Consider the following 12,264-nt stretch of genomic DNA (forward strand, 5'->3'; position numbering starts at 1 on the left):
GTATTTTTGTTGTATCTCGTGTCTATTATGTTGTGCTTCGCGATCGCGTAGTCACTCTCGCGATCGCGAAGGGAAAACTGGGCTGGGGAGGATTTTACTCTATGCGAAGGCGAGACCATGGTCGCGAACGCGGAGCATTGGGGGGAGTTGCTCTACGGGAACGCGACCCGTCGAACGCGAACGCGTAGCTTTAGCTAGGCTGGGCAGGGGACCTGGGAAACACTATGTGAACGCGAGCCTTGTCTCGCGAACGCGAAGGCAAGGCGGGGTAAGCCTTTGCGAACACGTAAAGCCTCCCGCGATCGCGTAAGTCCTTAGGAGGCTGCCCGTCGCGAACGTGGCAGTGTTCACGCAATCGCGATGAACACTGTCGCCTAGCACTTAACAGAATCCAAAAACGGGAATTGGCCATTAACTCATTTTCTCAAAAACCAAACGGGCTAGAGGCGATTTGCAAGAGATATTTTCTTCCCCAAAGTGTTGGTAAGTGATTCTAAACCATTTTTTTTTTCAACTACCCGTTACATTTCATGAATTTTCAACCTAAAGTCTAGAGTTTTCATGGTAGAATTAGGGGTTTGGTTAGAAACTAGGGATTTCGGAAATTTGGGGATTTAGACCTCAATTTGAGGTCGGATTCCAAAACCAATTATATATCCGGGCTCGGGGGTGAATGGATAAATGGATTTTGATCCGGACCTCGGGTTTTGACCAAGCGGGTCCGGGGTTGAATTTCGATTTATTTGGAAGAAAATTTGGGAAATCTAAATTTATGCAATGTAATTGATTCCTTAAGTAATATTTGATATTATTGAGTCATTTTTTGAATAGACGCGAGTGGTTTGGAGGTGAATTCTAGAGGAAAAGCTATGATTGAGTATTGAGTGGCCTTCGGAATGAGGTAAGCATCGTGGTTAACCCCGACTTGAGTGAATTAGGAACCTGAGATTATTTTCTATGTGAAATTCATATGAGCGGCGTATATGTGAGGTGACGAGTACTTATGCGCCGCCAATTTACCAGTTTGTTTTCCTTGTTTCTCCCATTTTTCTTATATTGTCTCTTTCCCATGCCTAATTGCTACAGGTTTAGTCTAATCTAAATTAATTATTTTTGTCATGTTTACGGATCTTCTGGTGATAATTGAGTAATTATTTCGAAGTTGAGATTGATATTGTAGAATCAAATGTTGAAGTAAAGCTTGTACTTGTTATTCTATTTCCCTGTTGTTATTTATTCATTGCATTATGGTAAGGGAGATTGTTAATGCACGAAGGGTGATGCCGTGCCATGATATGAGAGTTAATGCATGAAGGGTGATGTTGTGCCATATTGTGAGTGTAAAAGCGCGAAGGGTGATGTCGTGCCATATTGTGAGTGTTAATGCACGAAGGGTAATGTCGTGCCATGATATGAGAGTTAATGCACGAAGGGTGATGCCGTGCCGTTTCTATTGTTTTTATGGTGAGATTGAGAGTAAAAGCACGAAGGGTGATGCCGTACATTTTTTCTTTACTGCATTCATTGTTTCTGTTGATTCATAATATATTGGTTGTTCCAGTCATCATTCTGCTGTAGTTCCTTATCTCGCATTTCCCCCAGTATGTTTTTTCCTCCCGATATTTCCTGTCTAACTCTTCATTACTGTTATTTGTATATACACTGTTAAATTATACAGGTTGATTTGTAGGTGCCTTGGCTTAATCTCATCACTACTTTGTCGAGGTTAGGCTCGACACTTACCAGTACATGGGGTCGGTTGTACTGATACTATACTCTGCACTTTCTGTGCAGATTTTGGTATCGGCTCGGGTTGATCAAGATTTTTCTACTAGACCGCTATCCGGAGACTCAAGGTAGATCTGTCGGCGTTCACAGACTTTGAAGTCCCCGTCTATCTTTTATGTTCTACTGTTTTTTTCATTCAGACAGTTGTATTTCTTTTAGACTATTACTTGTAGTGAATTCCAGAATGCTCGTGAATTGTGACTCTAGATCCGGGTGGTAGAAATTAATGCAGTTTTTATATTATTTCGCACTCACTATATTCCATCTTAGCTAATTGTTGTTATTTACTTAATGGAATAAGGATTGGTTTAATGATTCTCTAACGTTGGCTTGCCTATAAAGTGAAATGTTATGCGCCATCACGATCTCGACGGTGGGAATTCCAGGTCGTGACAGTTTTCCAATTACTTTTTGAGAAAATAATGTTTGACTGTATGTGCTAGTTTTTTGAAACCTCACCTTTGATTTTAGATCTTAGAAGGGAAAAAATGGTTTGAGAGAAAATTTATATTCTATCTTTATCATTGACGTCTCCAATAATATAAGGACTATTTAAGGGAATTGTATCCACATAATGTCTGAGATTCAACCCTATCCGTCCTTGACTAGAAAAACACAGAAGAAAAAGGGAAAAAATAGATATATAGATCCCTATGACAAAGAGTAGCGGCGTATGTGAAAGAGTTATAAAAAAAAAAGGTGCTAATAAGACCAAACCGCATATTCGGCCACCGACTGCCAAAGAGCAAAATAGCTGTCGGTGAGCACGTTCCAGTGGGTACCCCATGTGCACTCAATTGCCAATGCTGCCTCTCGACTACTACTTATTGAACACACACATTGCCCGGTCCCACTATGACCGCCGACACGTTCTTCAACTTTCTGTTTTTAACTCATGGGTTACTTTTATCTATATAGCCTGGTCTCAACTCTCAAACCTCAATCAGTAGGAACACTCATTCCGAGGAGATGATACGGCAATTGTTTTTTTGTGTTACAAGTTGGAAAACTTGATGATCATTAATTTCAGTAGCTACTAGGTTTCTAAGGATATACGTACTCATATTACTGGGGAAATCGATCAAAATAGGACCCTCGCGGTTATTGTTTGAGAATCAACACGTTTAAACAAAAGACTATACTACTGCATTTGATTAGAGACATATATGCAAAGGCTGAATCCAATCGGACGGTGACTTTAATTTTTGGCCAACAAAATTTACATTTATACATAAATCAAACGGAGAAAGTACATAATATGACATAAAGCACAAGAATGGTACTGGAAAAGAATTACAAGGACAACGAAGAGGGGGAAAACCAAAAATTAATACAACGGCATGATCAGGCTCGGATTGGTTTCACTTTCACTCAACTAGCATTCTGTGCCTGTGTAGCTGCTCCATTCGACTATACGATGAAGATGAATGCAATGCTTCCAGGAACAGGGGACCCTATGAATTAATTCAATTTCTACTAATTTATACATTTATACGTACTCACCACAAATTATACTTAACATGGATATATAAAGTAGTACTACGAAGCACATTTACTGTGTCTGCCTGCATAATGAGACGTACATTTTAACTCCCCGATCGATCTATGATTTGGCAACCACTCGAATCTATCAACAACTTGGAATCAATCAATGAATGAACCAACATCACAAAAAGAGCTTATAGATCTTCCAAAAGAAATGGTAATTTGACGCATGCATATATATATATATATATGATCAGTTTGTCATTGCCTTGCCGTCATCGAAGTTCTTGGAGTAGTTGAAAGAGTCATAGCGGAAGGTTTGAGGTAGACCGACGTTGTTGTCGGAGCGGACGAACCTCCGCAGCTCCGACCTTACTTTGTAAAACACGTGCCTCAAACTGCCTCTGCTGTGGCATCCCAATACGGCTTTCTCCTCTTCGTTCATTTCCAGATCCTGGGCGAACGTGGGCTTCTTGGACATGATCCAGCCCAATCCCCACTCCCACCATTTCCTTATCGAACTGCCAGCGTATTCTCCCATTCCGGCTGATAAAGAGGACAAGGATTTGGATCGGCGAAATGCCCATGAGGAGGAAGAGGTGTTAGAGGTGGAGTAGAATGAGAGGATGGGTTGTTGACAAGCAGACCTCGCGCGCATGTTGATCCTTAGGGAGAGTGAAGACAGCCTTTTGCGGACGCCAAGTCCTCCTCCTGCTGTTTCTTCTGCAGGTTGCGACATCGGCAGAGCTTCCTTGCTCTGAAAACTCTGAAGAAGAGAGCTCATGGTTTATGATTAATGGGATTCGGTGGTGATGAAGAGGGAAATTAATGTAGTTCAGATGGGGCTTTCCTTTCGGAGAGAAATGATATGAAACCCCCCAACTAAAAACTACTCAGCATTTTAAACAAGGTGAGTGGTGACAAGTAGTGGTCATCACTCACCACCGTCACCCGCACATTCCTACGTTTTCCCTTCACATTCATTGACAGCCTGTTATATTCTCCTTATTTATTTATTTATTTATGAGACTCTTTTGCCCCTCAACTTCCCATTTGTGACCAACGGCCAGCACTACTACAGGTTGTACACATTCAATCTATAATGCATATGAAAATCCAAAGCTGTGCCCTTGGAGTTGCTTTTATCACGATAATTTTAAGGTAACCGTTACCCCCCTAACTTTTTCCTCATTTCACCTATTTATGTCAAAGAAGAAAGCTTATTATCTGCCAGTAATTAAGTGGAGCCAGTCATTTGGCGTTCTCAAGTGTCATCATTTACTGCAGTTGAACGCTGAGGTGAACCACATCGATACGGGAACCCCGACATCCTTGTCTCGTCAAAAGCGTATTGAAGGTGCCATGGATTAAGATTTTCCAGCGCAACGACAGCCTTAACTCCTTGTGCAGCGAAAGTTACAAACTCGCGAGGAGAGATGAGGTGTTTCACATTTGTCTTATCAGTCAATGCACTTGTATGCAACATGTACTAAAAACGAGCCATTATGGTACGTATGACAAAATAAACATGACTCCATAATAGAACAGCTAACCACTAGTTTTTACCCTAAAATTTGGATAATGATTTTAATGATATGTGATTTCATCCAATACCAATTAATAAACGAGAAAGAAAGTGACTGAATTAAACTGTAAAATAAATCAAACCAGTGTGCAAACTGAACCTCGACCTCGAATTAGAATACTCTCGAGGTGATAATAGTATAAGAACAGCAAAGAATGAATAACTCTGATGAACAGTAAGTAGAATAGTAAGCAAAACCGAAATGATTGTATATCTTTTTCTCAGTGAATAATGATGATTACAAATCGCTTGAATTCCTCTTTATATAGTAGAGGAATCCTAATTATGGTATACTTCTAATTACAGAAGGAAATCGTATAAACAACTGATTAACCGCTACTGATTTGATCCGTTCCGAGATTCACGCCACGATTCTCGACCAATCACGGATATTTCGCCCTTTCCGTTATTAAGCTATCCCGATGTTACTCGAAGTCTATCTCTTCTGGCTTCGATTGATACCGACCTCGATCTAGAAAGAGGGTTCGATGTTGGACCCTATGTATCAGCTCTTCGATGCAACGTCCCAGTCTCGATCAAATAATGAAATCGGGTAGCCCCGATTTCTATCGTATACAACTAGAATTCAGAATGGCTTCACCGAACCAATCGACTACCAAGCTATTTTCCTTTTAGATATCTCTCCTGCTGTTATTGCCTCAGAATGACAGTAATTTACAGTTTTAGCAATTTAAACCAAACAGCCATCCTGAATGCCCATCCAACTGCTAACAACATATCTTGTAGCTTTATACCACTTATCACTACGCGCTGGAACAAATACTAGGTCAGAGCAGATCAAGTTGCAGCTGGCATACCCTGCACTCACATGTTTACAACAGCAATAGACAAAAAGGCTTCATAGACAACTAACCATCTTAAACTGGTTTTTGCAGTATTCTTACAAGTGATGTCGACAAAAGTGTCTTGCAATAATTTTAGTTTGTTGCCTTAATCTTGCAAGTGATATCTAGTAAATTATTTTACAAGAATCTTTTGTTTGTTGAGCGTGCCCAATTGTAGGATATAAGTAGTCAATAACTACATCTATTCCATGATTTCGTTATATTTGAACACGCAATCATAAAGCCTTCCTCCAAGAAACTCAGCAACCTCTGGGTGCTTCACCTAAAAACACCCAGAGGAAAAAAAAAAAAAAAAAAAGGGCCGACGTGCATTAATATTCTAATCATCAAGTGAAATATCCCCCCTTCACCCAGATTTTAGTGATAAGGCTCCTTAAAAAGGGAGCTTTTTCTCTTCTTTTTGTCCTTCCTTGGTTCCCTATAGAAATCAGAAGGTGAAGAGGGCTGGGGTTGGGGTGGGGTGGGGGTGGGGGGGTTTGGCTTGCGCATCTAGTAAATAAAGCATTACCATTCCAATCTGGAGGGAATCACATTTGAATTGAGCATATAGGTTTGTCTCTATACCACGACCCTGGCAAAAGAAATCAATATGATAGTTAAAAAGTGAGAGAGACATTTTATGGAAATTACAATTTCCTTAAAAGACAAGTCGAAGAATATTGCCAAATGCCAAAAAAAATGTTCACTTTGTTTCGATATTGTCAAATGCCCATATGAAGCAACTTGGAAGAAAGTCATAATAATTTACTAGTTCCAAGCTACAAGGTACCTGAGGAAGAACTACCACCTCAGTCTTAATTTATGTGAAACGGTCTGGTTGTTAAGTCAAATCACTTAATAATATTCAGGAATAATTCGTTTTAAACTTAAAAATACAGGAAATCTATACACATAAACAAACACTGATCCAATAAGAGATAAAGGTCCAAGATCAATAAAAATCATGGATGAAATAATCACTACTAAAAAATTGGCTAATTTCGTCTAGGAAAACCGATCGAAATCGATCCGAAATTGAGAAAAAGCGATCGATTTCCGACCGCTTTTAATTAGTCAGAAAAATGATGGTCGCTAAGGTGTTTCGACCGAAATCGGTCGGAAATTTCAATGTGTTGACTAACAGTCAAACTACATTTACCGACCGAAATCGGTCTGTATTAAATAAATTTTATTTATTTAATTTAGAAAATACCGACCGAAATCGGTCGGTATTAATTAAATTTTATTTTATTTAATTTTCAAAATACCGACCGAAATCGGTCGGTATTAATTATTTATTTTTTTTATTTAACTTTCAAAATACCGACCGAAATCGGTCGGAAATATATAATAATTTTAAAAATATTCCAGATATATTTTTTTTTGTATCGCATGTATACTCCCCAGGCCGAGATATCATAACACTGCAATATTATATCTTATTACTATATTACTAATTAGTACTAGTATATATTATCATTATTATTTTATTGAATTCTAATTCTAAATATAGAACATTAAATCTTATTACTAAGCACTAACTACAACCCTTTCTATATTTGCTTATTTTTTGTTAGTCCACAACTGTTGGACTCTATGCATCAAAGCTCAACTTATAAGATGGAAAAGCTCACTTCTTTCAGCCGATGTGGGACAAGAGTATTTCCCAATTTCCGACCGAAATTGGTCAGAATTTTTGAAAAATTATAATAAAAAATTATTTTCCTATTTCAGTCGATGTGGGACAAGAAAATAATTTCAAATTCCGACCGAAATCGGTCGGAATTTATGAAAACATTTAATAAAAAATTATTTTTCCATGGAAAAACCCACTACTTCTCTTCCCATGGAATATTTATTTACTAATCTATCTATTTTATTATTTGTTTGTTTCTTTCTTTTTTATGAAAAAAAGAGTGCATTAAATAAGAATTCCATAAATCAATAAAAAATCATTTTAAGTGAATAAAATTATGATTACATTTTAATGTAAAAATATGCTTAGTTATGTTTTCTAAAATTTCATTTATTATCATGAAATAACACATTAATTGTTTTATATAAAAAAATATATTAACTAACCAGAATTAAATATATCGTACATTGGTTAAGTAATTGGTATATATATATATATATATATATATATATATATATAAGTTTAATCGAACATAATTGAATTTTCAGTTGATCCAATTATATTGAGTTGTATCCAATTATATTAAGTTGTATTAATACAATTTAATTCAATTATAGTAAGTTTTAATCGAATATAATTAAATTTTTAATTAATCCACGGATCAAGCATTTGTGTATATATAGTATAGTATAGTATAGTATATATATATATATATATATATATATATATATATATATATATATATATCAAATAAGTATTAAATATTATTTATTTAAAAGCTATTTATATAAAGGGTGACAAAAACCGACCGACTTGGGTCGGTAATATTATTAAATTTATATTTTAATTATTTTAAAATCATTTTTCCGACCGAAGTCGGTCAGAAATATTTAATTATAACTTATTTCAGTTGGTTAATTAAATATATATAATTTTTGTTATATTAAAAACCAATTGCCTTGGGCGGGAAATAATAATTTCAAAATTTCCGACCAAATTCGGTCGAAAATTTGGAAACATTTTAATAAAAAATTATTTGTGTATATTATATACAAGTATGACTAGGTGTTGGTCAAATATTGACCAATTTCCGACCGAAATCAGTCGGAATTTTTATTTTTGTGTTGTGGAACCACTATTTCTGTTGTTAGAAATATTTTTGTTGACTTTTGCGATCAATTTAGCAATTTCCGACCGATTTCGGTCGGGTTTTTTTACGATCGATTTCGGTTAGTATGCCTTTGGACGAAATATGCCAGTTTTCTTGTAGTGAATGAAATTTGACCTTAAAAGACAAATTGTGCCACCAAAAATGATAGAGGAATCGGAAGCTAATGTGTCATGGACCTAAAATGATGGCACTAACATTTTGCATACATATTTAATCCAGTAACGAATTATTTCAAATTAAGAGGGTACTCAGGGTATGTCAAGTGGAAACCCTATTGCACTTGCCTAGAGAAAGGATAGTTTAACCTGAAAACATATGTATTCACTGAATCATGAGACAGAATGCTTGATTTGGAACAAGAGGAAAATATTAAAAAGTAAAAGAAAAAGTGGGTTTTGGAAGTATACAGAGAGAGGGTGACATGTGGAAAATCAGATAGAAGAGACCCTTTATGAGTCTATTAGAGGTTGATGGGGGCAAGAGACGCTTGCATTTATAGATAGCACCAGGGGTAAGAGATATATATATGTTCCCACCTGCATAGGCATCATTGCCAGTCCTATGCTTTTAAATACTGCATCTCAAGAAAATAGCCACTTACAATCAATATTACTGATGGTATTGTGTTAAGAAGCAAAATTTGTGGTTCCAGAGACAAAGAATTGACAGCAAAAGGCTCGCCATACCTTCCAGAATGACAAGGTCAGCATCACTTGCCAAGTAGGCAAGCTCTGGTGTGACTCCCATAAGATCAATAACCTGTGGTTACAGTAAATTAAGTCGGTCTGTCAATTAAGTTGGAGTAGCTAGATATATTCAAAAATTCTGGAGATAGTACCATTTTTGGCAATTTAGTGACTACTTTTATTGTGTTAACTTCTGATGCATCGAATTTTGGTTTTGGGGGGATTAAATTTAAGTGCTAGCGTCAGACTTCAATTTATAAGAATTTGTGAAAATGGTAGCTGCTCCAATTAGCTCGAGCCAAGCATTAGCAAGTTAGGAAGTAGAATTCTTGTGTGAGCCATGCTTGACTCTCGTCAGGAACCTCAACTGAGAGGGGCACATCTAAAGTTTAGAAATAAATCACAGGATTTCACCCTTTTTTTTCCGAGAGAATCATGCAAATGAAGCAGATAAGTGACTGCCCCTTGCCGGCAAATCATTACCAGAATTTGCAACTAAAAGATTGGACGTGTCCACATCTACAAGCTTCCCGTGCTCATCTTTCAACTGTTAATAAGCAAACATACGTGCTAATTTAACCTAAAGAGGCAACTGAAAGCACCAACGTCGAAACATAACCCTTCTACCGCCTTTAGATATTATCTCTACCAACTCATGGTAAGTAACATCGTTGATAGAAGGTAAGTCATTAGCTTCCAAAATAATCTGCAAAGACAAAAAAATCTGCCAACTCATGGTAAGTACCATCGTTGATAGAAGGTAAGTCTTAGCTTCATTGGATTGATGAAATAGAAATAAGACAATAATGATGACCTCTACAGTAAAGAAGGTGCCAGATTATGAGGTCTTTTTTCTTTGTAAGCTTTTGGAATACGAAATATCTGTGATATTCTCGTTAGTATAGATGATTGGGTACTCTACTACTCTTCATAATTAATCGGATTTTTGCTTAGATACAAGATATACCATTTGCATACGAGGCACTCCCCAACTCTATCGATACAACCGTAGTCCCACTAGTGGAGTCTGAGGAGGATAGTGAGTACGCAGTCTTACCCCTACCTTTGTGCAGGTAGAGAGGTTGTTTCCGATAAACCGTCGACTCAAAGCTAGCATGCATAAACACAACAGAATAGAAAAAGACATGCAATAATATAGAAGTCATAGAAGAGAAAAAGTAGCAACGACAAGATAATAGTGAAAGCGAACAACAAACAACATTACATAGTAATAAAAATCTAAGAATATGGAAATACAAGAATAACACTGCCAATATAGGTATGAGAGGAAAGACGTTCGACTTCCCGCCAACTTTCTATCCTAATTCTCGACCTCCACACCTTCCTATCAAAGATCATGTCCTAGGTAAGCAGAAGATGTGTCATTCCTGCCTAATCACCTCTCCCAATACTTTTTCAGTCTACCTCTATCTCTCCTCATACCTACTTTTGTCATTCTCTCACACCTCATACCTACTTTTGTCATTTTCTCACACCTCCTCACCGGGTCATCGGGGCGTCTCCTCTTCACATGTCCGAACCATCTCTGTCTTACTTCTCGCATCTTGTCCGCCACACGACGGAGGTCATGCCTACCTTGTCCCGGATATCGTCATTCCTAACCATATCTCTCCTAAGTCAGACCAACATAGTTATGCGCTTCAGAATATCCCGTGATAAGTATAATTAAATACATCGATCGTTACTGCACTAAGACATCTAACATTTAAGTTTTACATAATTAATCACTCCAACTATTAGATTATCAATAAACATTATATTAATGAGTGTATGTATATACTCAACACGGTAATTAAGACAAAAATAAAACAACATTTGAATTAAGTAGTTAATAAACATCGACTAGTTTATACTGCCATGGGTTTGAATAATAAGTAGTCAGTCAACGAGAAAAAGTCAGAGACGTATATTCAAGCAAGAGAATGGAGTCCAATCTTATCTTATCATAGGTTATTAGGGCCAGCAAGCTGAGACGTGATTAAACTTCTGACTTCATGATCTTCACTGGAGTGGAACAATTCACTTATCAACTCTCTAGTATGGATGTCATAGGTGCAGAGATATGTCTCCTCTTTTTCCTTGTTTTTTCGAACAAAGAACAAAATAGACTTGTGTGCGCAAAGCACTGTATCCTTAATATTGTCGAATGGCAGCTGCCTGATGATTCGTTTGGTTTCAGCCCATTTAAGTTTTTGGTGATCTTCTAGAACCAACACATGTAGCTCATCCTTTACTATTTCAGCAAACGAGAGTTAACCATTCCAATCTAAGAGATTAGTAGTGCTCAGCTTTGGAAAGAAATTACCCTTAGGAAAATTAGTATGACCAATATAACTCTCATTCTCCATATCAAAAACATCAACTCCTATATCAGCATTATCCCAGGAAATGCAATAAGCAACTGATCCCCTCCCAAAGAAAACCTGAATTCTATCCCTCTTCCTATTTCGACATTCATTAATGTTTTGCACCTCAACAGCTCGCCAGCGATAAGTATTTCCAGCAAACCCAACACTAAGTATTTCATAACCGAGTGATTGATGATGATCTTCATGAACGGAGAGCAACTTGACGGCTTGGACAGAGAAAACAAAGTCCAAGGCGATGCACAAACTAGGTTTTTGTGGACAAGGGATTTCAATATATTGGAACAATGCGAAGTTATATATGCGGTATCTTGAAGGAGAAGCCCAAGTTGGTGATTGCTCCAGATATAAGCCATGTCTACTCCGTGTTCTTTTGACGAAAACGACATTTTTTTCTTTGGTGATGATCTCCTCATCAAAATCCATATAATCCTCAAAGGAATTCAGAAGGCGAAGGTACCGAAAATCAGGGTGTAGAAGTAAGGCATTCCAAAGCTTGCGATTAACGGATTTGAATCTCGTAAGAGACTTGACGGGCACGTAGCTCAAGATGTGGAAGATGATTTCATCCCTAGGCACGAGTTTGTCAAGGAATTTTCTGAGCACTCATTCTTCTTCATCTTTATAATTTCTTTGGTATTATTATCGAATGGCTTATTTAAATTTGCTTCCCAAGAGGTC

The 12,264-nt window shown here is 37.2% G+C and overlaps 2 protein-coding genes and 1 long non-coding RNA gene across 3 annotated transcripts; all 3 read right to left on the minus strand.

Annotated features, from left to right (window-relative positions):
• Positions 1-2,955: 2,955 nt before the first annotated feature.
• LOC104086387 (uncharacterized) lies at positions 2,956-4,238 on the minus strand. Its single transcript, XM_009590631.4, has one exon. It carries the CDS (start codon positions 4,055-4,057, stop codon positions 3,527-3,529), a length of 531 nt encoding a protein of 176 aa, XP_009588926.1. The 5' UTR covers positions 4,058-4,238; the 3' UTR covers positions 2,956-3,526.
• A 1,418-nt stretch (positions 4,239-5,656) lies between these two features.
• Positions 5,657-9,944, minus strand: LOC138907103 (damage-control phosphatase At2g17340-like). The gene is made up of 7 exons (XM_070197255.1): positions 9,846-9,944; positions 9,666-9,743; positions 9,197-9,269; positions 9,047-9,084; positions 6,233-6,295; positions 5,936-5,986; positions 5,657-5,677 (listed from the first exon to the last, which is right to left on the minus strand). Exons 1-7 carry the CDS (start codon positions 9,942-9,944, stop codon positions 5,657-5,659), a joined length of 423 nt encoding a protein of 140 aa, XP_070053356.1.
• A 465-nt stretch (positions 9,945-10,409) lies between these two features.
• Positions 10,410-11,525, minus strand: LOC117274221 (uncharacterized). The gene is made up of 2 exons (XR_011411406.1): positions 10,663-11,525; positions 10,410-10,632 (listed from the first exon to the last, which is right to left on the minus strand). It is a non-coding gene; the product is annotated as an uncharacterized lncRNA (long non-coding RNA).
• Between the last annotated feature and the right edge of the window lie 739 nt (positions 11,526-12,264).

This window comes from Nicotiana tomentosiformis, chromosome 1 (assembly GCF_000390325.3).
Source record: "Nicotiana tomentosiformis chromosome 1, ASM39032v3, whole genome shotgun sequence".
NCBI classification, from domain to species: Eukaryota; Viridiplantae; Streptophyta; class Magnoliopsida; order Solanales; family Solanaceae; genus Nicotiana; species Nicotiana tomentosiformis.

Coding starts and splice junctions, on each gene's coding strand:
- LOC138907103 (XM_070197255.1), bottom strand. CDS start 9,944: ATGGTACTTACCATGAGTTGGCAGATTTTTTTGTCTTTGCAGATTATT. Junction 9,085..9,196: donor TGACCTTGTCATTCTGGAAG/GTATGGCGAGCC, acceptor CTTGAGATGCAG/TATTTAAAAGCATAGGACTG. Junction 5,678..5,935: donor GAGGAAGGCTTTATGATTGC/GTGTTCAAATAT, acceptor ATGTGAGTGCAG/GGTATGCCAGCTGCAACTTG.
- LOC104086387 (XM_009590631.4), bottom strand. CDS start 4,057: ATGAGCTCTCTTCTTCAGAGTTTTCAGAGCAAGGAAGCTCTGCCGATG.